The sequence below is a fragment of the Prionailurus bengalensis genome, chromosome X (assembly GCF_016509475.1).
Source record: "Prionailurus bengalensis isolate Pbe53 chromosome X, Fcat_Pben_1.1_paternal_pri, whole genome shotgun sequence".
NCBI classification, from domain to species: domain Eukaryota; kingdom Metazoa; phylum Chordata; class Mammalia; order Carnivora; family Felidae; genus Prionailurus; species Prionailurus bengalensis.
The window spans coordinates 58,490,888-58,516,881 of NC_057361.1; the positions used below are offsets into that span (position 1 = coordinate 58,490,888).

General features: G+C 53.0%; 1 protein-coding gene across 6 annotated transcripts; it reads left to right on the forward strand.

Annotated features, from left to right (window-relative positions):
• Positions 1 to 1,162: 1,162 nt before the first annotated feature.
• NLGN3 (neuroligin 3) lies at positions 1,163 to 24,423 on the forward strand. 6 transcript variants are annotated; one of them, XM_043571618.1, is made up of 8 exons: positions 1,163 to 1,293; positions 4,468 to 4,611; positions 5,252 to 5,311; positions 9,536 to 9,595; positions 11,375 to 11,524; positions 18,773 to 18,958; positions 21,036 to 21,825; positions 22,457 to 24,423. In XM_043571618.1, exons 2-8 carry the CDS (start codon positions 4,506 to 4,508, stop codon positions 23,298 to 23,300), a joined length of 2,196 nt encoding a protein of 731 aa, XP_043427553.1. In that variant the 5' UTR covers positions 1,163 to 1,293; positions 4,468 to 4,505; the 3' UTR covers positions 23,301 to 24,423. The 6 variants fall into 6 exon arrangements, with proteins under 6 accessions (XP_043427553.1, XP_043427554.1, XP_043427549.1 ...); XM_043571614.1 differs by having other exon boundaries at positions 1,181 to 1,293; positions 3,958 to 4,611; XM_043571613.1 differs by lacking the exon at positions 1,163 to 1,293 and adding an exon at positions 2,556 to 3,386 and having other exon boundaries at positions 3,958 to 4,611.
• Positions 24,424 to 25,994: the final 1,571 nt, after the last annotated feature.

A 25,994-nucleotide genomic window follows, 5' to 3' on the forward strand; every position in this document is an offset into this window, starting at 1 on the left:
CCAGTGACCCACCTTGGCAGTTTCCCAGGGTGACTGTTGCTTACTCCCTTGTTACTGTAGAGAAAACCCAAAACTGTTGTTCCAGAGTCACATTTGGAACTGTGGCAGGGTCATTCTCAACCCCTTTGCCTTCAGGTTTGGGGCCCTAGATCTAAGGCTATTCAGGAGAGCCAAATGGTTTACTACAAAGGGGTCTTCTGGTGTGCGCAGCTGGGGCTGGAAGAGGACCAACCTCAGCCTCGTGGATGGGTGGTACCAGATGATTTGACGACTTCAGGGTAACATCCAAGCCATAGTTGCACTGGATCACTGGGAAGTGTCAAGTGTGCTGGCAAAACCAGGAGCACCAATCAATACCCAAGCTCTAAAAAATAAAACAATAAAGTAAAATCCCACTTTGAGGTCCACAATGCCCTTGCTCACATGGGACTTACTGAGTTAAAGAGTTGTGCGCACAAGGAATGGAACTCCCCGGCAGGGTCAAGGCAGACCTGGCCAGGGCTTTCTTCCAATGTATTTTATCGTGCCGTGAACATTCTGAGGAACTACAGGGTTAGGGGCTTAGCTGGGATAAGGGACACTCCGAGGGATTTGGGGTGGGGGGTGGGGGCTAAACAAACTGGACAGGTGCACTACGTATACAGAAACCCAACCCTGAGACCCAAAGAGGGCCAGATCTGGAGGGGAGAGACCCAGTGGTGGGACAAGTGGCAGGCTGCTGGTCTCTGCCTGACGTGCTCCAGCAGAAGCAGCAGGAAGGAACAACATTGACCTTTGAGAGAGTGACAGGATGAGAGCAAAGTGCCCCCACCCTCCGCTGGTTGCTGCTAGAGTTGCGCTGGTGCTGAGGAGGGAAGAGGCGACGGATGCTGAGCCAGGTGGAGGCTTGTCTTTTGTAGAGCACGACTGGGGGCTCCTGCAGACAGTGCCTCAGTTTCTCCCTTTGTCTTAAGGTTGCAGGTAAAATTTGAGCTAGCTGCCCTGGATGATCACCTGTCTTGAAATGAGAGGTGTGCGTGTGAGAGGGAGAGAGGGTGAGCAGAGCGTGCTTGAGCAAAGGAGGAATCGGGCCATGCCCCAGGACTTGAGCCATCTCTGGCACAAAAGGAGTTAATGGCAGGGACCGCGCCCCCCCGTGTCCGGGCACGCGCAGCGCGCCCCCTCGGTGCGCGGGCACAGCAGCCAGGCTGCCGGAGAGCAGATCTCGGGGATTCAGGTGCGGAGCCCTTGGCCTGGAGGCGATATGGGTGGTCCGCGGCCCGGTTCAGTCGCCGGCAACAGCCCGGGGAACAGGTGAGGCCGCCTGCCCCGGTCTCTCATCCCCTAGCTGCCCATACCTTGACCCGATCCTATCCCCTCCCAATCCCGGGCTTCTCCACTCCCCAGCCAGTGTTCCCCATCCTTCTCAACCCCATGTTCTCCATCGGCACCCATGACCCTCCAATCCAACCCCCCTCCGCTTCTCTCCTCCACCTCCTCCTTGAATCCCGCATCCCTATCATCCTACCACCCGTGGTACCTCTATTTCCACAGCCTGGCCGCATGCTCCTCAAAATACCCCTACTAAGGGCCCCCAGCCCTATTCCTGTATTGCACATTGCCAGTCCCCCCTCCCCCGCAGTGCAGCCCCATCCCTCTTCCATCATAGCATCTCACAGCCAGGCTCCCTCCCCCACTCTCTGCAGCCCCCCTCCCCCCCCAGGCCTTTATCCTATCCTCCCCCATTCCGATGCAGCTCTGTCCCCCAATACCATTCCCAAACCGCGTAGCCCCCAATACTGCAGTTCTCAATACCAGTCCATTCCTGCACAATGCCCCTCGCCCAATACTGCTCCAGCCCCAAAAGTACCCCAGATGCCACTCTAATCCCCAGCATTGCCTCCTCCCCTTATCTTCTCCCAAACTGCAAGTTGGGCCAGGATGGAGATCTTGGCCTTAGGGACTCAGAGCGGGTCCTAGGGTACAGAGGGCGTTTGGGGGTCGGTGGATTTGTCTAGGTGTTCGCGGGGGAGGGGCTGCAGGGATTTGACTCTAGGGGGACTGGCATTTGGCACTGAAGGGTTACTGGGGAAAGCATCCTGAAAGGGTTAATGGAATTTGTGGGGAGGGGCGGCACCGAGGGGGTTAATGGTGTGGGGGGGTTGCTGGCGGGGAAGCCGTGTGAATGAGCGGTCTGTGCCCCAGAGTTGCCATGGAGACGGTGAATGGGGGGATTGTGTGAACTCAGCTGCGGACTATTCCCCCCCCCCATACACACACACACACACCCACTCCCCCCTGCCCCACCTCCCTACTCCTACCCCTTCCTTCCCTTTCTCCTCCTCCCCCCAACCCGGGTGCATTCTGGGCAGTGTCTGGGATCTAACCCCCATACTTTGCTCCCCATTTCCTCTGAGCCTCCACCCCTTCAGTTGCTTTGCCCGCCCTCCCTCCTCCTCCTCCTTCTTCCCTCCTCTCTTTCTCCTTCTCTCTCTCTCTCTCTCTCTCTCTCTCTCTAGCTCGCTCTCTGTCTCCCTCTCTCTCCTTCCCTCTCCCTCCCTCTCCTTCCTTCTCCCTTCCGCTCTCTCTGTCTCTGTCTCTCTGCCCCTCTCTCTCTCTCTCTCTCTCACACACACACACACACACACACACACACACACACACATTCTCATTCCCCTCTCTTGGTAGCCGATTCCCGGGCGTTCCCAATCTCCCTCCCCCACGCCTTCAGCCAGTTCTTAAAGGAGCAGGCCGGCAATCTGGGAAGGCGGCAGAAATAGGGAAAACTAAAGTGTGTGTGTGTGTGTGTGTCCATGCAGCAGTGTCTGTGTGTGCCTGTGTTTATGTGTTGACTGTATAACTGTGTGTCAGAAAGCCCGTATATCTTGAGTGTGCTGTATTTCTGTTTCTGTCTCCACCTATGTGTCACCATTATGCCGTGTATGTCTCTGGATATTTACCTATGTGGTGTGTGTGATTCTGCTTCAGTAAGTCTCTGTGTGTGTTTCTGAATGTATTTCTCTGTGATTCTCTGGCTCTGTGAGGCTCTCTGTCTCAGAATGTGGGACTATATGAGGGGATCTCTGTGGGTTTGGAATATATGTCTCTGTGAGTGAATATCGCAGTGTCTGTGATCCTGGCTTGGTCTCTCTCACTCCCTCTTTGAGTCTTTGTGAGTTTATTTCCATGAGGCTCTGAGTGTGTGTCCCCCACACTCCGTTGTTTATTTTACACTGGCTGAGCATCAACAATGCCTGGGGTGCTAGGCAGAGTGGTTTCTGCCTCAGTTCTGGCACTCAGTGTGAATTAGAGATAGCCGACAGAAAGGACCGAGGCTTAAGACTTTGGGAGCAGTGAGGGCTGAAGAGAAATGTACAGGAGGGGCGCAGGAGGGTCTGGGGACTCTGGTGAGTGGCTATCCTGCCCCTTGCCCTGGTTGAGGGTGAGAAGGTCTCTATGTGGGACCTTTTGCCTATATGCTGCTTTTCCAGAACCCCAGAGTGAGGTTCACAATCCTACCCTCTCCTCATGTGGGAGGTCCCCGTGTGGGGTTCCTGGGGCCGGGGGTCTAGAGAGTTCGGTGTTCACTTGTGGCATGCTGGAACCTGGGCTCCATGTCCAGTCATCCCCACCCCCTGCTCCCACATGCTGCTCTGGCTCCAGCTGACCCCGATGAGCTCCATCAGCTGAGGAGTCAGAGTTGGGGACTAGGAGCTTTGCAGTGGCAACAACTGTCACCGTGCCAGTTCCCTAGGATTTTCCAACCATGCCAGGCACCTAGACTGGTTCTGACCAGCAGTGGAGATCATCCGTGGGTCCCTCGAAGCCCTGGCATGGGAGCGCTCTCCTAACTGTAGGAGAGCAGCCCGAGCCCAGCAGGGCCCCAAAGACCCTTCTAGGCTCCTAGGCTCCTAGGCTCCTAGGCTCCGTAGCCCTCCCTGACCATCTTGGATGACGCATGCTTCCCTCTTTCCACAGGCCTGTCTGGCCCTGAGGGAGTCCCCTTTGTGAAGCTGTGGTGCTTGGACGACCTCTCTGCATTGCGGGGCACCTGTAGGTGTCCCTCGAGAGCTCAGTCTTGAGGTTCAAGTCAGTGTGGCCATGAAGGGGCTGCCTATGGGGCTGATGCTGTGACCCTGGAGTCTGCCTTTCCTGCCAGTCCCCCTGCCCGGAACATGTGGCTGCGGCTTGGCCCGCCCTCGCTGTCCCTGAGCCCCAAGTCCACCGTTGGCCGGAGTCTGTGCCTCACCCTGTGGTTCCTCAGCTTGGTGCTGAGGGCCAGTACCCAGGCCCCGGCGCCCACAGTCAATACTCACTTTGGGAAGCTAAGGGGTGCCCGGGTACCATTGCCCAGTGAGATCCTGGGGCCTGTGGACCAATACCTGGGGGTGCCCTACGCAGCTCCCCCCATCGGCGAGAAACGTTTCCTGCCCCCCGAGCCACCCCCATCCTGGTCGGGCATCCGGAACGCCACGCACTTTCCCCCAGTGTGCCCCCAGAACATCCACACGGCTGTGCCCGAAGTCATGCTGCCCGTCTGGTTCACTGCCAACCTGGATATTGTCGCTACTTACATCCAGGAGCCCAATGAAGACTGCCTCTACCTGAATGTCTATGTGCCCACGGAGGATGGTGAGTGCTGTGGCCAGGCACTGTGCCCTCCCCGCCTCCAACCTGCCCTGTTGTGTTTGTGGCTCGCATGTGGTCGTGTGCCCTGCAGCATGCATCTGTCTGTCTGTGAAAATGCTTCTAACCATCACTCTGCTCGGCCTCCCCCTTCCTCCTCCCTGTTCTTCCCTCTCCCAGCATTGTCTGAGCTCCCATGTGTGAGTGACACTGTTACCAGGAGGGGCCTGGCCAGGCCTGAGAGCTTTGACAGATCTAGGGCCAGAGTGCTGGATGGGGTTTCCCCGGGGGAGTATGGGTCACTGTTGGCAGCTGCCCGCGGGAGGATGCTGGCTCCACCAGGCCCCCTGTTGCCATTCCGCCTGCTTTGAAAGGTGGTAGGTGTGTGTGGCCAAGGGAGCTGGGTGTGTGTGGGGGGCGGGGGGCAAGCCTGGTGGGCATTGCTTAGGTGCCTCCTCTTTGGCTAGCCGATGCCTCCTCCCGCGGGGGTCACACTAAGGTAAGTGACAGAAACAAGGAGATGGCGGACAGGCTCTCTGCCATGTGCCACCCGCAGAGCAGCTCTTGGGGCCTGGGGGTGGGTGGGGGGTGCATGCCCCTGGGCAGAGGCCTCCTGTTATTTTTTAGTTTTTTATTCATTTTACAGTAAAGCGGATTTCCAAGGAATGCGCCCGAAAGCCCAACAAGAAAATTTGTAGGAAAGGAGGTAGGTAGCGAGCCGGCGGGGAGGGAGAGAGAGAGAGAGGGAGGGCTGCCTGCCCACCTGCCCTTGCCCCTGAAGACCCAGCCTTCCTTCAAGTAGCCCAGGCTCAGGGGGCGGTCGGTGAGCAGGCATAAGCTCTACCTTATCCAAGGGCCCTGGCTGCTTTTCAGGGAGGATTTGGTGGCCTAAGGCAGGTTCAGAGCAGAAGCAGCAACCCCATTTCTGCCGGTCCCCGCCCCCCCCCCCCCCCCCCGCCCCAAGTTCTGCCTTAGTGCATGTGCCAAAGACAGAGCCTGGTAGTTCCACCTCGGGGGAAACTCTAGGCATTTGAGAGGAGCCAGGGACCCTGCTCTCTTCCTGGCTGGGGAGCCACCAACTCATCCCTCCGTGCTTTTTCCTGGGTCCAAAGTCTAGACTCAGCTCTCTGACCCTGAAGTTTAGACCAAAGTTGTCCTGCCACCACGTCTGGCCAGAAGCCTGGCCGACTGACCCTGGCTAGTCTGGTGGCAGACGATGGGGGTCCCTGGGAACTAAGGACTCTGAAGGAGGCATGAGATCCTGAATTTTAAATTTACCCTCTTGCTCGGGAGGAATTTGGTCCCCCTGGGTCAAGGATCTTTCCCGTCCGTTTACCACGTCTTGTTTTCCACAAAGCGCTTTCATGCTTAGCTCATAAAATCCTCCCCACGTTTCCGGAAGCTTCTAAGGCAGGAATAAGTTTCCCAATTTTACGGATGAGGAAACGGGCCCAGGGGAGTGACTTGCTGCTGCTCGAGGCCCTGTTGCCGGTCTGTGGCGGAGCTGCGACCCAAACCTGGGTCTCTTGACCCTTGGGGCAGTGTTCTTTCCACTGTAGAACGCAAGGCAACTCCCATCTGCTCATTTTCACCTCCTTGCCTCTGGAAAAAATGGTGAAATGTGGATGAGCTGGGCCAAATTGGCACCGGGAACAACTTAAGGAACAGGTGGAAGATCACAGCCTGCTCCGTACAACCTGTTGGCAAGCTTGGATTCTGTTTTCCTTTGAAATCCTAGGGCAGGGTTTCCCTGAGTGGGGCCGGCAGGATTCCTTCGGCCCGGATGCTCCCCTGCTGAGGAGGTGTCTCCAGGGGCAGATTCCGGGAAGCCACATGCTGAGCCACATGCTGAGCGTGTTCTCCATGCACTCTTGATGCACCGAGCGGGCCTGCTGCTCTGGGATAGTGCTCCACTACATCCCCACACCCTGCCCAGGACCTCACACGCACTAGGCCATCAGTAGACGCTTCTTTGCACAAAGGAAGGAGCATTCACGGTGCTGCAAAAAAGACTACAGGTCTGTGACCCACAAAGCCTGACTGAGTCGCAGCTCTTCTGCTAACTCACAGTGAGAGACTTCAGGCACGACTTTTCCCCCGTCAGAGCCTCTGCATCTGCCTCTGCGGGGAGGGGGGCGTGAAGGAGGGCATAGGGGACCATTGTGGCCTTAACATTCCGTTGGCTTGTGAATGAATTCAGGAAGAGGGTCTTGTAAACCAGCTCTTCATGGGTTACTTCCAGGGGCGGTGGTGGGTGAGAGGACGGTAATGACATTCACGATAACCATTTCCTAGGAGGAATGATCTCCCTGGAGTGCCAGCGAGAGCCTGGGGCTGTCCGGTCCTGAGAGTTTGGCTATAGCACTCCCTGGCAGCTCCACTCAAATGCAAACATTTCCCTATCATGATTGTTGACTGTGGGCAATGCCCGAGAGCTGGGCACTGTGGGGCTGTGGAGGGATATGAGGCAGAGGAAAGATTTAGAAATAAGTAAAGGCCTCACCACTACTCCAAAGAAGCTCCTATCCTGGTATTGGAACTCAGCTGGTTTTTTTTTTTTTAATTTTTTTTCAACGTTTATTTATTTTTGGGACAGAGAGAGACAGAGCATGAACGGGCGAGGGGCAGAGAGAGAGGGAGACACAGAATCGCAAACAGGCTCCAGGCTCTGAGCCATCAGCCCAGAGCCCGACGCGGGGCTCGAACTCCCGGACCGTGAGATTGTGACCTGGCTGAAGTCGGACGCTCAACCGACTGCGCCACCCAGGCGCCCCAGAACTCAGCTGGTTTAGCTAAGCCCCACAGGCCAAGCTGGGAAGTGAGTTCCAGACAGTGTGGGGGAGGGCATTTGGTCATTTTCCTTGCTTAGATCAGTTCCTTATCTGGGGCCTGGTGGCCATTTGGAACGGAATTACAGTCCCTGCTTCTTGGGGGAGATACGCCCGCAGAGGTCATTAGGATTGTGGTGTGCGTAGGGTAGGTAGGACTGGCCTGGTTGGGATCCTGCAGCAGCACAGTGTTGGGACAGGGTATGGTGGTCGGGCTGGCCCGGGTGACCGCCAAGGCAACAAGGAGTTGCTCAGCAAGTGCTAAGCTGAAGGAGCAAAGGCATCTGTACAGAGGAGGCTGGGACCATGCGGCAACCCAGGGACACTTGGGGGGGGCGGGGGCTGGGGGTGCTGAGGAGGTGGGGGCAAAGCGGACTCACCTTCTAAGTCAGTGCCCACAGGAAGTAAGGGATTTCCGGGGGAAGACCTGCCCCATCCCCCCACTTTCACCCCCATCAAGCTGGAGGGAATTCACGTTTAGGGATGAGGACTTCCTTTCCGTGTGGGGTTCTGTCCATTGCGTGGATGATGCTGTCCCGTGCCCCACAGGGTTTCTGAGGGCGGTAACTGGCAGGTGTTAAGACGGTAGGTGCCACTGAAAGTTCGGGAAGCCGGAGGCAGTTTCTGCCCCTCGGGCCGGGCTCTTGCCCTAGCCATTTTGTAATATGAAGGCGGTTCCTGTTTTGATTAATAGCTGTGAGGGAATTCAGTCACCAGAGCCCGGACCAGCTGAGAAAGAGGGCTATTTGCTGCCTCCAGGCTGAGAGCATCTGGTGTCATAGACAAGAGGGTAAGCCCTGGGGTGCTGGCAGAATGACCTCAGTCTCCCTACTCTGACCAGCTTCCAGGCAGTAGGTCCTCTTTCTCCACAGCCACGCTCAAGATGCACCTCTCATCAACTTAGAACAGGAGGGAGAGTTGGTGCCAGCTTACCCACAGGTCCTAAATGTCTCTCTTCTCTCCTCCGGTCCCTTCTTTTCTCTCCTTCCCTTCTCTCCCCTCCCCTCCATGCTCCACCTCTTTCTCACTGATGTTTTCCTTCCATTTCCCCCCACCCCCCACCAACCCTGTCCTGGAAAGGTGGCATGGTGCAGTGGAAAGACCATGGGCTTTGGAGTCAAGTAGACCTGGGTTTGAATCTGACCTCTAGCACTTCCTAGCTATGTGATCTTGAGCAAGTCACTTTACCTCTCTGAACCTCAGTTTCCCCATCAGTGAAACAGGAATAGAGACAAGTGCTTACCTCATTGGGGTGTAAGGATCAAACCATATGGCAGAAGTAGAGTGTCTGGCACATGGTAAATATTCAGTAGATGGTAGGAGCTATTACCATTATTCCTATCTCTCTCTCTCTCTCTCTCGTCCCTTTTTCCTTCTCCCTTTTCCTTCTTTCCCTCCCTCCCTCTCTGGCTCTCTCTAGATCTCAAAGCAGCACTTACTGCTCTTAGGCCTGGTTCCTGTGAGCAGGAACCCCATTTGCCATTAGCCAGAGCAGGGGCCCCAATGAGGAAGACCAGAGGGAAAGCTTCATCTCCCAATTTTTTCCTCTGGGAATCAGGGTCAGCTGAGGCCCAGCTTGAGCCTTCCCACTGGGCCCAGGTAGCTCAGGGCTGGGCGCCCCAGTACCCGTCTCTGCCCAAATAGCTCATGTCCATGTCCAACATGCTGGTGACGCCACCTCTCACCCTCAGTGCCTGCCCCTGCTCTCCAGTTCAGCCTGCCTACGTACACGTGCGCAGCCCCTCCCACCCGGAGGAAATCCTTTCCCTGAGTGGGTCTCTGGCTCTGTGCCCTGGCCCACAGGCTGCTACCTCCTTCCTAACTGGGAAGGTAGTTGGTTGAAATGGGCTGTTGGGGGCAGGGAGGCGGGGTAGGGAGGTGCAGGGAGGCCAGCACCGCAGGGGCCTGTAACACCATCCTCCTGATGAAGGTCTGGGCCTCAGCCCACCCATTCCCTCAGTTCTTGCCATCCCTCCTGCCTGTCCTGGGCCTAAGCCCAGAGCTGGCTTGCTGGGCCACACTGCAGTCATGCTGTTTTTGAATTCTCTCTCTGTTTTGTTCTCTGTTCTGTGCTGTTGTGTCTCCCCGTGTCTGGTCCCCAGGATCCGGCGCTAAGAAACAGGGCGAGGACTTAGCGGATAATGACGGGGATGAAGATGAAGGTATTTGGGGGCTGCAGGGTGCGGCGGCTGGTGCATGGCACAGAGCCCCTCCCCCTCTCGATGGGGAGAAGCCCCGTCTGTCTGTCTGTCCGTCCGTTGGTGTGTTTTTGTTCCTCTATGAGGCTGTTGGGCTGTTCATCCATCTTTGGCCTGATTGGCCGCTGGGAGTTCCAGGGTGATGGACACGGCTGGCTGGAGGAGGGGACCACAAACAGAGCCATGGGGAAGGCATCCTCCTCGCCCGGGTCCCCTACCGCCCCCTGCCCCGTCCTCAGTCCTCCAGTAGAAGCAGCCACTGCCAGAGACAGCTTCCTCCCCCATCTTCTGTGGTTCATGGGCACCTGCCCCTACTGATCAGCAGGGAGAGTGGAGAGAAAGCAGGGCTGAGGGAGGGCGAGGAGAGGCGTGAAGGAAACCGGATGGCGAGGAGATACCTGTGTTTCATTGCGGAGGCCCCTGTGTGTTACGGAGAGACTGGCTCCTGGGAGAGGGGCCCAGCAGGATGTTGCACTGAGGAGTGAGGCAGTGACAACCGAAGGGGCTGGAGCACAGCACTACCGAGAACTCCCCAGCCATCTCCCAGAAAGAGAGACTCGGCCTCAGGGCCAGGGGCTGTGATAGGCTCAGGACGGGACCAGAAAGGCTGAGGGCTACAGTGCCAGGCTGAGGCCAGGACACCACAGCCCAGTTAGTAGATGGCATGAGATCCTTGCGTGATGGTTGAACCAGTCTTCCTTCCTCCTTGGGAAAACAGGGTGTGTTTGCTTGGCAGCAGGGAACATCCCCTTCCACCTCCCTGCCCCCCCACCCCTGGGGGGGGCCAAGCAGCTCAGGGGGAGCCCCACTGGTGGCTGGTAGGGCCGTGCCGCTGGGGAAGAGTGTTGTTGGTCCAGCTCACACACTGAGAGGTTGCAGGTGGAGGTGGTCAGGTGGAGAGCTTTCTCTAGACGGGCCAGCCCCAGTGCCGCTGTGCCGCCTGGACTTAGGAGCAGGTGGCTTGAAGGTCTCTCCTTGAATGGCCTCTGGGGAGGCTCCACCTTCATCTTAATGCTGACTGGGGGCGGGGGTCTCTCTCCTTCTTAGTTCCGGCCCTCTCCTCTTCCCCATCCCCTGTGCTTCCATTTAAGTCTGCCTGGTTCCCCGGGGAGAATGGGGTAAATGAGCACATGGCTGAGAAACCATGTCAGTAAGGTTCCCCCCAACCCATCTCTGCCATTCACCCCCTTTTACCCACACCCTTCCTTGTTCTCTCCCTGTGCCACCCCTTATTCCCACCCCTCTTGTCTCTGTCTGCACTGGGGGGCCAGCTGCTGCCAATGGCCATATTTCCATGTAACTGGTCTAGTCTTGGGGGTTTCAGGGCTCCCCAGCCCCTGCTCTCTGAAGCCATGTCAGGTCCCAGGACCCCTGGGTGCCCAGGGCAGGGACTCACTCGATTCACCTAAGAGAACAGCCCTTCCTCTTCCTCCTGCTCCCCGTCCCCAGAGCCCAGCCATGGCCTACCTGAGCCTGGATGTACCAGGCATGGCTGACTGCCTTCAGCTGTGAGGCTGAAACCAGAGTCTTTACAAACATCACTCAAGTCCAACTCTGGCCAAGTCTCTGGCTGATGCTTGAGCTCCAGGCTGAGCAGTCCCCACGAGTCCTGCCCTCAGAGCTGGCGGTGGTGTCCTGGCACCTGGGATAGCTTTGCTACCCACACCCCCCCAGGGCTGGCTGGCGGGGGTGAGGGAGGAAGGGCATCCTACCCAGCCTGTGTCTTACCCCTTCTCCTTGCAGACATCCGGGACAGTGGCGCTAAGCCCGTCATGGTCTACATCCATGGAGGCTCTTACATGGAAGGGACGGGCAACATGATTGATGGCAGCGTCCTCGCCAGTTATGGCAACGTCATCGTCATCACCCTCAACTATCGTGTTGGGGTGCTAGGTACGGTTCCTTGCTAGGTGCCTAGAAGGAAGCCTGGGTTCTCAGGGAAGGAGGAAAGAATGCTGGGGACTTAATGCTGGCCTTGGTTCTCTAGCTGGTGCTAATGCCCATAGTCAAAATGTTGTTATCACATGGCCCCTCCCCAAGTGCTGGAAGCTCCTGGAATATTCAGCTGCCACTGGAAATTCAATTCAACCCCCACACCTTCTCTGTCTTTTTTTAAAATGTATTTTGTTGTTTTTATTTTCATGTTTTTTATATATTTTTGAGAGAGTCCAAGTGAGGAAGGGGCAGAGAGAGGGGGACAGAGGATCTTAAGCGGGCTCTGTGCTGACAGCAGCGAGCCCGATGCAACCTCCACACCTTCTCTTAAGTCTCAAGCCAGGTCTCTGTTTTCAGACTTTTGCTTGGCTGAGTTTTTCAGGGCCCATTAATATTCTGGTGTCCTTCCCTCATCCCTGCCCACCCATGCCCACATCCCTAAAACCTCCACACATACAGAGATATTCCTCCTAGCCAGTCACATATCCACACACCCACGTACCCTCACATGTTCACACATCCACACTTCCCACCATATACCTCCATGCTTATGATCATTTCTCACGTACCCCACAAATACACACATACAACTGTAAACATATAGGCCCCCCACATCCACACCTACAAACTCCCTCTCACATACACACGTTCCCCTGCCACTCCATATACTCTCCACACATACAGTTTTCCCACACACACATATCCTCGTACCCATATACCTCTGTACACTCTACATCCATACCCCATACGTACACAGTTATCTCCCACTCCCCCCATTCCCATAGATCTCTCCCTCCACATCTCCATATCCACATCTATACTCATACACACTACACACGCCCACACTCCCACTTCCTTCTACCCCCATGTATATGCTCTATGCAAAGACCCACACCCCGCACATTCACATCTACACATAAACCCCACACACGTATACCTTAAATGCATATACATATTCCTTCCACACATACACACACATCCCTGTATCCCCCTGCACAGCCCACTTTCACACCTACTCCAACACACACATACACATATGTCCCTCACCTTCCCCACATGAATACAAACCAACATTCCCCCCTCCCTATGCATATACATCCATACCTGCACGTCCACACCTCCCCACCCCACGCTTACACAAATACAACACACACACACACACATACACACACACACACACACACACACACACACCTCCTATCCTTGCTTCCACATCTATGTATGCATCCTGCACACTACACTTATGTATCTCCCCACCATATGTAGATACCCATAGGCCTCCAGCACATGTACCCACATTCTCACATACACATACATACATAGACACTCTTCCCATACATACCCTGGATACATACAGCCAGTGTACATATGTACATATTCCCCCACCCTACCCAGCAAATACGTACACATCCATATACCCACACCTGGCTATCCAAACCCATCTGTGCACACACGCCTGTACTCACCCCCACACCTGAGCATACCCCACATGTCCATACCCTGTATATACACACAGACACATTTCTACTACTCTCTCCATGCCTACCTCCCCTTATACTCCCACCCCATTATACAAATGTACCGCCACACATACACACTAATTTCCCAAACGCCTCCTCATCCATACCCATGTGCCCTTCCGCACCTGTAGTCTGCTGTCCACCCGCTTGTTTGGGTGATTTAAATGTATATGCATTTAAATCTGTGCTGTATCTTCCTTGGTGACTCTTTTATTTTATTTTATTTTTTTATTTTTATTTTTCCTTGGTGACTCTTAATGCCCATCTGTGGCCAAGGTCCTGAGGTAAACAAGTACCTTAGAGCGTGTGACTACACATACAGGGTCTTGCTCCCTTTCAGATGCCCACTCAGGCCTCAGAGGGCACATGCGGTCACATATCCTGTAGTTTCATGAGGAAGACAACTTCTTCGCTGGAGGGCTTGTATCTTCAAAGTTCCAGTGAGGGGTCTAGGCTGTACATCAGGTCTGTAGGCCTGGATGCCGCACCAGCAAGGACATGATTTATTCCATGGCCAGTTGGCTGACAGGACCTTATTTTATTTATTTATTTTTTATTTTTGTATAATTTGCTTTAATGTTTATTCTTGAGAGAGAGGGAGAGAGAGAGAGAGAGAGAGAGCGTGAGTGTGCACAAGCGGGGAGGAGCAGAGAGAGAGGGAGACACAGAATCGGAAGCAGGCTCAGGCTCCAAGCTTATAGGACCTTATTTTAATTTGCTTCTGAGTGTACTGTTTTTGCCAGTTCTAATCACAGAGGCCCTGGTGCTTCAGTTCTGGGAGCAGTTTATGAACACAGAAAGGCAAACTTTTCTTGACTTACTCTTAACGCTATGTGGGGTAGCAAGACACCTTTTTTTGGTTTCAGACTGGAGGCATGATATTCCCTGAAAAAAGTGGAGCCCATGTCCCTTCAGTGGCATCTGGATAGTGGGCATGAAGCGTGCAGGGCCTCTCTCCCTGGTCTCTCTTGGCTAGCTACTGGGTTTGCGTTGCGTGATTCTGCCGCTGCTCCTCCATCTTTATGAGTTGCCCCAGACATCACAGGAAGGCTCCCTTAAGTGTTCTGTCCTGTTGAGGAAGGGGATCTGAGTCTCTGACAGTAACAATGGTACCATGAAGGTGGCTGTAAATCCACACACTCAGGTTGCACAGTCCCTGAAGGGTATACAGGAGTAAGGTCACACAGGTATACAGGCACACATACCCAGTAGCTGAAGGCCAAAAGTAATTTGCTACTTTATTTATTTGAGAGAGATTGACTGCGAGTGGGGGAGAGGGTGAGAGGGAGAGAGAGAGAGAATCTCAAGCAGGCTCCACACTCAGCAAGGAGCCCTGATGCGGGGTTCGATCCCACGACCCTGGGATCATGACCTGAGCAGAAATCAAGAGCCAGACGCTTAACCTACTGAACCGCCCAGGCGCCTGTACTACTTTATTTTCTTAGTGAGAGTGATAGAAAATATTCCATTCAGCTGCTTTTATTTTTTTTTAATTTTTTAATGTTTATTTATTTTTGAGAGAGAGAGAGGGAGACAGAGAATCCAAAGTGGGCTCCGTGCTGTCAGCGCAAAGCCAGATGTGGGGCTCAAACCCATGAACTGTGAGATCATGACCTGAGCCGAAGTCGGATGCTCAACCAACTGAGCTACCCAGGCGGCCTCAGCTGCTTTTAAAAATTAGGAACACAAAGCTCCATTCTATTGTTTTTATTGGAAAGCCCAGAGAGTATCAAGAATATGCTTCAGTTCCATATTATTGGACCAGCTAGGGTTGCAGGAGAAGAAAGAGTGGAGGAGCGGGGAAAAGAGGGGAGAAAAGTAAGAAGAGGGGCGGGGGGAGAAATGGGGAAAAGAGTGACACAGAGAAAGGAGGCAGAAGGAGAGATTCAGGATTTGAAGCATCACTTGAGAGCTGTGGGCTGCACAGAAGGCTGTTGCGAGTGAGTGCTCCCTGTGGTATTCTGGTTTGCCGATTACTGCACAACTGTTCTTTGGGCTTCTATATCCTTTAGGCTTCCTAACCTTTGGGGGAGTCTTGGACCCCTTTGAGATTCTAATGAAAGCTATGGATTCTGCCCCATAAAAATGTGCACACACAAACCTATAGAAATGGTTCCATGGATACCACCAAAACTCATCCCTGGAACTCAGGTTAAGACCCCCCCCCCACCACTGCCACTTTACTACCTCCTCTCATTTGGATAACCAGAACAGCACATCTGGGGGCAGGAATACTATAAAGCCTTGGTTTGCGAGCACAATTCGTTTCGGGAACATGCTTATAATCCAAAGGACTCGTATATCAAAGTGAATTTCAAGAACCATTGGCTCCAGTTGTGATCATGAATGTCAGTTTGGCGTCACGTACTACTTGTAACGCAAGACATCGCTCGTTTATCAAGTTAAAATTTATTAGAGGTGTTTGCTCGTCTTGCAGAACACTCACAGAACAAGCTACTCGCAATCCAAGGTTCCACCGTATTATTCTTTGGACTTCAGCAGTTAATGATCATGCTAATATTACCCAGACCTCAGGAGTCATAAACTGAGATTCGGTCAGAAATTCCCCACCCCTTCCTGTGTATCCTACACTGCCTGCTCTGGAACACAAATGTAATCAATGAGCCACTGATTGGATTCTGGGCCCATACAAGATGTTTTTGTCTCTTGATGCCAGATGCAGAACATAGATTTGTCCCTGACACTTGGGGACTTTGCTGTGTAGCTGAGACTGTCATTTTGTTTCTCAAAGCATCCCAGATCAGGCGGCCAGTTTTGGACTCCAGTTACATGCAAACATTCAGTCTCCCTTCGGCTTCTCTGGAAGCACTGAGCCCAAAAAGATGGTTTACTCTGAGGTGCTTGTTTGGACATCTTGAGTGATTCATTTATTTGGAGAATGTCACAGGCCAGTCCGTGCATCCCATCCTATTATTTGAGGAACCCCCATGGGGCTTGAGACCAACAAAAGAAAAGGACCCCAGCAGGATATAGGATGTGGACATCCCTGCGGCTGAGGAAGTAGGGGCTTGCCAATTCTGGGTGCCAGAATTTAATCCTACATCTTTGCTCAGGTACCCTCCAGGCAAACTGAAAACCTGGTAAACGTCAAGCGTTGAGTGGCAGAGATATCTGGTTTGGGTACACTGTGCCAGATTCCCTCATCTCCTGTTGACAAGCAGCTAACCATGTACTGCAGTTTAAACTTGGACCCAGGGAGACTGTCTCAGATTTGTTCTGACAGTTCACGGAGTTTGGGATTTCAGCCTTCACCCTCACGTGGTTTCCGTGGATGGCTGAGTTACTGGGGAACTAGCAGCGAGTGACTGCTCTCCCAGACTGCCAGGTTTTGTGTGCTAGTGGTCAGTCACGTTAGATCCAGCTTGATCCCGTCGGATAATAGCTCTTCACGCAGGACTGTTGTAGTAGGGACATTTGACATGGCATCATCCGCGTGCTTTATGCCTCTCATCCCGAGGTTCATGGGAGCCATGGGAGCAGAAAGTGATGGTTGACTCCTCCACCCAGCCCTTTCAGGCCTTTGTTCCTAACCCAGGGAATCGATACATGTTGCACAAATCTCCTTTACCACATTCAAGCGCAGGCTCTTCTGGTAGGACAGATGTATTTGACACATTTCAGTGAACGATACCTCACCTCGGCCAAGGCTGAAGCCAAGTCTACTGTTGCTTAAATAAGAGAAAAGGGAAAGAAAATATGGAGGAGGGAGAAAGGAAGGGAGAGAGGACAGGCGGGCTAAGAGAAGCACATGGTGGTTTTTGCCAGAGGGTCTCAGGCTCAGACAGCTGGGTTGGGTCTTGGTCAGCACACTTTTTAAGACTCGCAGCAGAAGCTTCAGTTTGTGAATGGGCCAGGCAAAGGAGAAGCTGGTTCCCTTGTCTAGAGGAACAAGGGCTCCTCCATTCATCCTTATTCAGGCTCTAATTCCTTCACGTTTCCTCGCCAGGAACCTGAGGCTAAAGAGGGCTTGTGACTAGGTCCTGAGAGGAATAACTAAGTGCTTTACATACTTAATTGTACCAAACATAAATTAATAACACCCTTGAAGAGGGTGAAATGAGCCCTTCTGCAGAAGCTAGAAACAGAAGGACTTGAGAAAGTGATGAGGTCTTGTGCCTGCCTGAATCCATTTGAACCTGGCTTCTGCCCCTGGACTGCCAAAGAGCTCTCTGTGAGTGGAGGGAGCCTCCTCGAACATGGCCTCGCACAAAGTTCATCCCAGGTGCTGCCACTGAGCTTTGAAATGTGGGGTCAAAAAATACTGAGCCAGGTATGGGTTTCTAACGTGTAGGAGTACCACAGCTATGCACCTAGGAAGAACCCTTCCTAAAGCCCAGGGCAGAAGGTAGAGCCTTCCAAGGAGCCTAGGGATCAAGGAACAGAGATGAAATGAGACAGCAGGATCAGTTTGAAATGGAAGCAGGGTGGTGGGGGGGGATATAGGACATCTCTGTGGGATAGCCAGCAGGTGGGCGGGAAGGTAGTCTCCATGGCAACAAGTCTCCACAGCAGCAAATCCCAGCAGGTGGGTGGGAAGGTAGTCTCCATGGTGACATGTCTCCTCAGCAGCAAATCCCAGTGGGTGGGCGGGCGGGAAGGTCTGTTTCTGTGGTAACACACTGCACCGACTTCCCCATTTCTCCACCAGATGAAAAACATGGTCCAACCCAGTGGTTTTCTAACTTTAGCAGGCATCAGAATCACCTGAAAGCTTGTTAGAAACACAGATTGCTGGGCCTCCTCCCCAGAGTTTCTGTTCATTAGGTCTTGGAGGAAGGGAAATGAGAACCTGTCCTGACAATGAGAGGAGAGGGGCCACCTGAGGCCCGGGAATGAGGTGCAGATGGACTACCTCATACAGGAAGGGCAGGGAGAGCTTAGGGATTGTTGCCTCTTGGGATCTTCACTTCCTTCAGAGAGGGGAGGAAGGGGAAAGAGAAGTAACTTTAGATTTACCAAGTGCTGAGCATATTAGAGATGCTTAGGTTCATTTTATGCTTGCTACAACCCTTTGAAGCATTTTTTAAAAGTTTATTTGTTGATTTTGAGAGAGAGCGAGCATGAGCACGGGAGGGGCAGAGAGAGACAGACAGAGACAGAGAATCCCAAGCAGGCTCCGTGCTGTCAGCACAGAGCCCAACACGGGGCTCAATCTCACAACCTGTGAGATCATGACCTGAGCCGAAATCAAGAGTTAAATCCTTAACCGACTCAACCACCTGGGTGCCCCAACCCTTTGAAGCATTTTTATCTCCATTGTACAGAAGAGGAAATTACAGCCCACAGATTTTCAATAACTTGCCCAAGGCTATATGGCTAGTAAGCGGTAGAGCCAGGACTCGAACCAAGGACCATCTGACTCCAGGGCCCCTGCTCTTCACTTCCTACATGTTACCCAACTCGCAGCTGGAAGCATCCCCTTGGATAGTGTGCAGACCCCTCCCTTCAAACTGGAGAATGGGGGGCAGGGGGCCAGGAGCCGGTCCTTCCTATATGGATGGTGCTGGGCCTTGCAGAAAGAAGCAATGGTATACGGTAGCTAGGCAGAAAGAACCACGCTGCGTGCTCATCCTCTGTCCTTGTGCCCCCATCTCCTGCCTGGCATTATAACCCAAATCTGCCATCCCTCTGCCTTCACTGTACTCATGCCCTCTGTTGAATCCAGGTTTCCTAAGCACTGGCGATCAGGCTGCCAAGGGCAACTATGGGCTCCTTGACCAAATCCAGGCCCTCCGCTGGGTGAGCGAGAACATTGCCTTCTTCGGTGGTGATCCCCGCCGAATTACCGTCTTTGGCTCAGGCATCGGCGCATCCTGTGTCAGCCTCCTCACGTTGTCGCATCACTCTGAGGGTGAGTAACACTTGGGGCAAAACCTGAACTAGAGAAGTGTCGGGCCTCCAAGGCTCCAGCGTGCCCAGGGGGATCAGTAGGCCCTCTTCTGACATTTTGGTATCCCTGTGGGGAGATGTGGGTTGGAAATGTTTCTCTAGGGGGAAGAAGGAATTCGCCCAGTGTGAGAGAGGGAAAGAGACAATCCTGTTTATATCCTGAGAAAGTAAGATCCTCTTTCTGATGTGGGAGTCAGATTTGGGTGACTGGGAGCAGACAGTCTCTCTGAAGTGACAGTGGTTTTTGGGAGGCCGGGGAGGGGGGGCAGGGGAAATCTTTCAGTTTGGGAAGGACATGTGACTTCAGGGTAGATATCCGGGGTGGGAATTCATTTTTAGGTGTAAGAAACACTCATTCTCTGCCTTTCTCTGAAAAGCAAGTCTGTACAAGAGGGGAACCGTCCTTGAGCGAGGAGATGGGTCTGAAGTGAGGATCACTGACCTGCGCGGTGGGCTTTTTCTAAGGGATTGGGGGTCTGTTAGCAAACTCCAGACCTCCTCCCAGGGCTGTATTACCCTCCTAAGAGAGACTCTCATTTTTACCCAAAGGAAAGCCTCTATCCTTGCCATGGGTCCCTCTGCCAGTGACTCTTCCAAGCGAGCCAAACAGGCCCTTTTTGGCTCAGCAGGAAAAGTTCTCTTCACCTCTGGACTCTAGAGCACATTCTATCTCTGAGAGGCAAACGTGAGCTTCTCATGAAGAAGAGGTCTTCCTGAAATAGGTGCCCTTCTTTGAAGTGAGGAAATCTGTGGGAGAGGACAAGGTTTTTTGTCGAAGTCAACCCTGTGAGTTAGTGATATTGTCACAGGAAGACTTTCAGTCTCTCTTTGAAGAATGCCTGTCACTCTGAGAGAGAAAAATCACCTTCTCTGACCTAGAAATTCTGTCTCTGTCCCTCCAGGGACTACCCTGGTGAGGGAACACCATTGTGGGACCTGCATCACGCCTTAGAATGTGTTTCTAGGTGACAGTAATGGGGATGGGAATCTCTTTCTCCACAAAGGAGGGTGAAGTGACTGGCTGTGAGGGTGTCCCTGTCTGAAAAGCGGAACGGTGGCTCTTCCGATTTCCCTGGGAAGAGAAGGCCTTTCTTGGAGTGGTGCTGTATTCTGTCTCCTAAGGGTCCTGGCTGCTGCAAAGGGTTGGTCTCTGCCTTTCTGCAATTGATTCATGGAGAAAAAGCAAGGCTGTCTCTTAAGTAGCAATCTATATTTCTTTCCCTCTCTTTCTACCCATGCAAACTGCCTTTCTCTTAGAGGAAAGAAATTGTGTGCCTGGAGGCCAGATTATTATCCCTCACTTGGGAATGTTGGGGCCAAGGAGATCATGATACCCCTTCCCACCCCCCCCCCCCGGGGAGGGGGGACAAATCACCCACTTTTTGAGTTTGGGGGACTGGCTCTCTGTTGGCCAGGGGGAAACTGGATCTGAGGCATCAGTAGCTTCAGCAAAAGGAAACTCTCTGTGGAGACTACACCCTGGGAGGGCACGTTCCCTGGAGACTTTCAGACCCCAAGGCCTTTGCCCTCGGGAATCGTTCCCCAAACTCCCAGAATGTGAGGCTCTCTCCTGCCTGCATTTCTCATCTCTCATGAAAAAGACCCCTTTGTGGTGGAAGCGCCAGCTCCCTGGTGGTGCGCTGGCACAGAGCTGGGCCCAGCTGGGCAGGAAGCAAGGAGGGAAGACAAGGACAGATAAAGAGAGGGAGCATAAGGAAGCTGATGTCTGGGACCCAAGGGGTTAATTCTTTCTGGCATTCCCTTAACCCTCAAGTTACCAACCGTCCTCCCAGAACAAGGAAGCAAGAAAGCAGGCAGGGGTCCAGTCGGCGCAGGGGCCCGGCAACCCCTCTGCTGGTCCTAATCCATCATCCCAGCCAAAAGGTTTGTTCTTCTTGCGTAGCTCATTCCACCCATAGGGCAGCCTCAGTAACAAAGGAGTGAGGAAGTGTTGTAGTGTGTCCCTCAGGGACAGGCAAGGGAGGCCTAGGCTGTGGGTGACATGACAGGTCTGATGTGGTGCCGCCTGTCTTCTGCAGGGCTTTTCCAGAGGGCCATCATCCAAAGTGGTTCTGCTCTGTCCAGCTGGGCTGTGAACTACCAACCAGTGAAGTATACCAGCCTGCTGGCAGACAAGGTAGGCTGTAACGTGCTAGACACGGTGGACATGGTGGACTGTCTTCGTCAAAAGAGTGCCAAGGAGCTGGTAGAGCAGGACATCCAGCCAGCCCGCTACCACGTGGCCTTTGGCCCTGTGATTGATGGCGATGTCATTCCTGATGACCCTGAGATTCTCATGGAGCAGGGCGAGTTTCTCAACTATGACATCATGCTAGGTGTCAACCAGGGCGAGGGGCTCAAGTTTGTGGAAGGGGTGGTGGACCCTGAGGATGGTGTCTCTGGCACTGACTTTGACTACTCAGTCTCCAACTTCGTAGACAATCTGTATGGCTATCCTGAGGGTAAGGACACCCTGCGGGAGACCATCAAGTTCATGTACACAGATTGGGCAGACCGTGACAATCCTGAGACCCGCCGCAAAACACTGGTGGCGCTCTTCACTGACCACCAGTGGGTGGAGCCCTCGGTGGTGACCGCTGATCTGCATGCCCGCTACGGCTCACCTACCTACTTCTACGCCTTCTACCATCACTGCCAGAGCCTCATGAAGCCTGCTTGGTCAGATGCAGCTCATGGGGACGAAGTACCCTACGTTTTTGGTGTCCCTATGGTAGGCCCCACTGACCTCTTCCCCTGCAATTTCTCCAAGAATGACGTTATGCTCAGCGCTGTCGTCATGACCTACTGGACCAACTTTGCCAAGACCGGGTAAGGAGAAACTGGGGGGTTGTTCTTCTTTGGGACCCCAGCATGCCCTCCCCTCTGCTCCTCTGTCTGAACCTCTTCCATCATCTCCTTTTTTAAAGATACTCCCAAAATCTTGCTTGGTAAACTCTTCCACCCCCTTCCTTCTTCCTCCTTTTGGGTCGTGCCATTTCTCGAAAATTTTGTTGAGGCTCAGAACTCACCTAGCACTAGGACCAAGCAGGAATGAGAGTTACCAGCAGACCTATTGGGGTTCAAGGTTAGATGGTCAGAGGCCTGGTAAGGTGGGAATAAAGTACATGCATAAAGAGCCTTTCAAGGGTTCTTGGAAAAACTAGGCAGCTGAAAAGATTGATGGATGCAACGTAGCACGTGAGAAGAAAAAGCATCTACAGCATGACTTTACAGGATGGGTACAGGGAAGGATGAGTTTCCATGATGCAGTGGGCAATAGGAATTCAGGGCTTGGGGAAGAGGAGGGGTATGGACAGAAGGAGGGACCCTGAAAAACATGGAAATGGTGGGCAGTTACAGACTAGGGACGAGGTTCAGAAGTGGGTGTGAGAGGAAGAATTCTGGGCCCTTTCCTTATGTAGGTAGAGTGGTGACCCCAGATTTCCATGTGGTATTTCAGGGATCCCAACAAGCCGGTCCCCCAAGATACCAAGTTCATTCACACCAAGGCCAACCGCTTTGAGGAAGTGGCCTGGTCCAAATACAATCCCCGAGACCAGCTCTACCTTCACATCGGGCTGAAACCAAGGGTCCGCGATCATTACCGGGCCACTAAGGTGGCCTTCTGGAAACACCTGGTGCCCCACCTATACAACCTGCATGACATGTTCCACTATACGTCCACAACCACCAAAGTGCCGCCCCCGGATACCACCCACAGCTCCCACATCACCCGCAGGCCCAACGGCAAGACCTGGAGCACCAAGCGGCCAGCAATCTCCCCTGCCTACAGCAATGAGAATGCCCAAGGGTCCTGGAACGGGGACCAGGATGCAGGGCCACTCCTGGTGGAGAACCCTCGTGACTACTCCACTGAATTGAGTGTCACCATCGCTGTGGGGGCTTCCCTCCTGTTCCTTAATGTTCTGGCCTTCGCTGCCCTCTACTACCGCAAGGACAAACGGCGTCAGGAGCCCCTGCGGCAGCCTAGCCCTCAGAGGGGAGCCGGGGCCCCTGAATTGGGAGCTGCTCCTGAGGAGGAGCTGGCAGCGTTACAACTGGGCCCCACCCACCATGAATGTGAGTCTGGTCCCCCCCATGACACACTGCGCCTCACTGCACTGCCTGACTACACGCTGACCCTGCGACGCTCCCCTGATGACATCCCACTCATGACACCCAACACCATCACTATGATTCCCAACTCCCTGGTAGGGCTGCAGACATTGCACCCTTATAACACCTTTGCCGCAGGGTTCAACAGTACTGGCCTGCCCCACTCACACTCCACTACCCGGGTATAGCTCCAGCCTAGAGCACAGCCTATCTCCTGGCTCCCTCCCTCCCAGATCCACAAACACACATGCACACACACACACACAGCCACAGACACACATACACACACATACACACACACACACACATTCAGACATATATGTATACGCACACACCCACACCCAACAGCAGACCCACCTGCACAAACAGATGGACGTGGACATGCACCTGCATGTACAAAAACACAAATAAGGAAGTAAACCTGAACAAACCCTTCAAACGGGGACGCAAATGAGTCCTTGGGAAACTGAGGACCCGTGGAACAGCAGCTGAAGCCAGCTCCCTGAGCCTGACCACAGACATTCCTGGGGGCCTGAAAGCACCAGCTGGACACCCCCCTTGGTGCTCGCCTTCCACCTCTCTTGGAACTGCACCACCGACCAACTCCAGACTTGGGAGCTTTAAAGAGCAGGGTAGCTCTTTCTCCCCCAGACTTGGTCTTTTTTCTGGGTCTTGTTTTTGTTGATTTTTAAAACAATTTTGGAACAAATGCCTCTCCAACCCATGAGTGCAAAAGGCTCTGGAAGGGAGGCTCCAGGCCCAGGTCTCTCTGTCTTTGGAACCCCTAGCACTCACACAATCCGACCAAGAAACATGACCCCAAGAAAGAAACAGATTCGAACAAGACCATGGGGTGGAAGGAGGAAGGGGCTACCTCTGGATGGGGTTGGAGGCCATAGGGGGAAAACCCTCCAGCCATCTCTGTGCCCCTGTGGAGGGCTGCAGAGACTGCAGGGTGACCTGCTTTCCCCAAAGGCCACATGCACTGGCCTGGCTAGACCAGGGGACCCTAGATTTGGTGAATGAGGTTCTAGTGGAGGCCATGTCATTATTGGGCCCCTGGGTGTAATCTGGGTTCCGCCTCTGCCCTTGGGGTAATGGTATCAGAAATTCACCCCATTTTCTTTACAGAGTCTCTTTTGTGTCTGTCATTTCTCTTTCAAAAAGGCAGTGTTTTTTGTTGTTGTTGGCTTTTTTTTTTTTAAAGAAAAGTTCTTAAAACACTAACGGAAACCCATGGAGTTTGTCCTTTGTAAAATTTTAAACACAGTGTCTTGATATAAAAATAAAAAATCCAGTTAGCACTCCCAACCTGCCTCCCTTGCACAGGCCTTGCCCCAACAGATGCCCCCAGCAGGGCACCCCTGTGGGCTCGGAATCCAGCCTGCCTCTGCATCCCATGCCTTTAAGCTGAGACAAATCTGGGCTGCACTCTGCTGGCCCCCCTGCACACATCAAGGCCTGTCCAATCTTAAGCAGGTTGCTGCCCCCATAACGTGCCCCACCAAGTCCCCCCAACACTCTGGGTTCCTGCAGCTGAAGCCTTCTCTCAGCACCACAGGTCTCCTAATGAAATGGCAAAAATAACACTTCTTCTTCTTCCTCCTCCCCTCCTCCTCCTTCTCCTCCCCCTCCCCCACTTTCTCACCAATGCCTCTGCCACTGCCCCCATCACCACCATCCTGCCCTCATCCTAGACTGCGGGCTAGGAAGAGGTGTGACCTCTAACATGCTGACATTTTTTCTCATACATGACTGAATCCAGTGTAGCATCAGATATGTGGATGCCCCCTGGCCTTGGGTGACTGACAGAGCAGGGGCCCTCTCCTCCCCAGGGATACTTGTTTCCTGGTCGGTGAATTAAAATTGGAGAAGGCCCTGGGGCCCCTGGAAGAGATTTCTCTCCAGGGTTATCATCAGTAGCTCCCTGTCAACCCCGGGGGACAGATTCAGTGGGGCTCCACAGGGTTAGCATTATGGTAGTTCATATTATTCTCAGCGACTTGAAGGACTGAACCAGGAGTCTGCTCATCAAGTGTGACAGTTGGGCAAGGTTGCTGACACCTCAGAAACCAGGAATAGAATTCTTCAAAGTGACCCTGACAAAATGAGGGAGATGAACCAACACGACAGGATGATGTTCAGATGGGATCAACACAAGACCAAAACTGAGAACTAATATGCTAATATGGTACATGGGGATGAGAGAGTTGGGCAATGGTTGGCTGGACACACTTTAGTTAAAAAGAAAGAAAGAACTGGGGGGAGAGTGACAGGATGGGTCACAAGTTGAATGAGTCCATAGTGTAGAACTGGTTTTCTCCTCCCTCCTCCTTCTGCCCCTCTCCTCCTTCCCTTTTTCCCTCCTTTTTTTCTTTCCCAAACTAATGTGAATACTAGCTTATAATAACAAAAATATAGCATGGAGTTGCTAGGAAGTAATCGGAGTGTGAGTTTTAGAATTAGAAATCACCTCAGAATCATACTATAGTACAACCCACTTATTTCATAATTGGGGAAATGAGCCCAGAAAAGCCCAACATCAAGGTTAGTGTTAGAAACAGACCTAGGATCCAGTCCAATCATATATGACCTTTCCTATGGTCATTTATTTTTTCTTTTTTTGGCCTTTTAAAGCATTAATGGGTCTATCCTTGGTCAACACATTTCCAGCATATGTGGAAAAGCTGGAGAGGGTCTGGAGAAGAGCAAAACCAATGTGCCAAAGGACTAGGTCTTCATAAATTATTATTATTATTTAGAAAGGAAGAAGCTGATGAGGCAAACTTCAATAATTGTGGAGACCTACTATGTGCCAAGTGTGCTCTATCAACTTCAAAAATTGAACTCCTAGATAAGGACAGAGTTGATGGTCTCTTCTC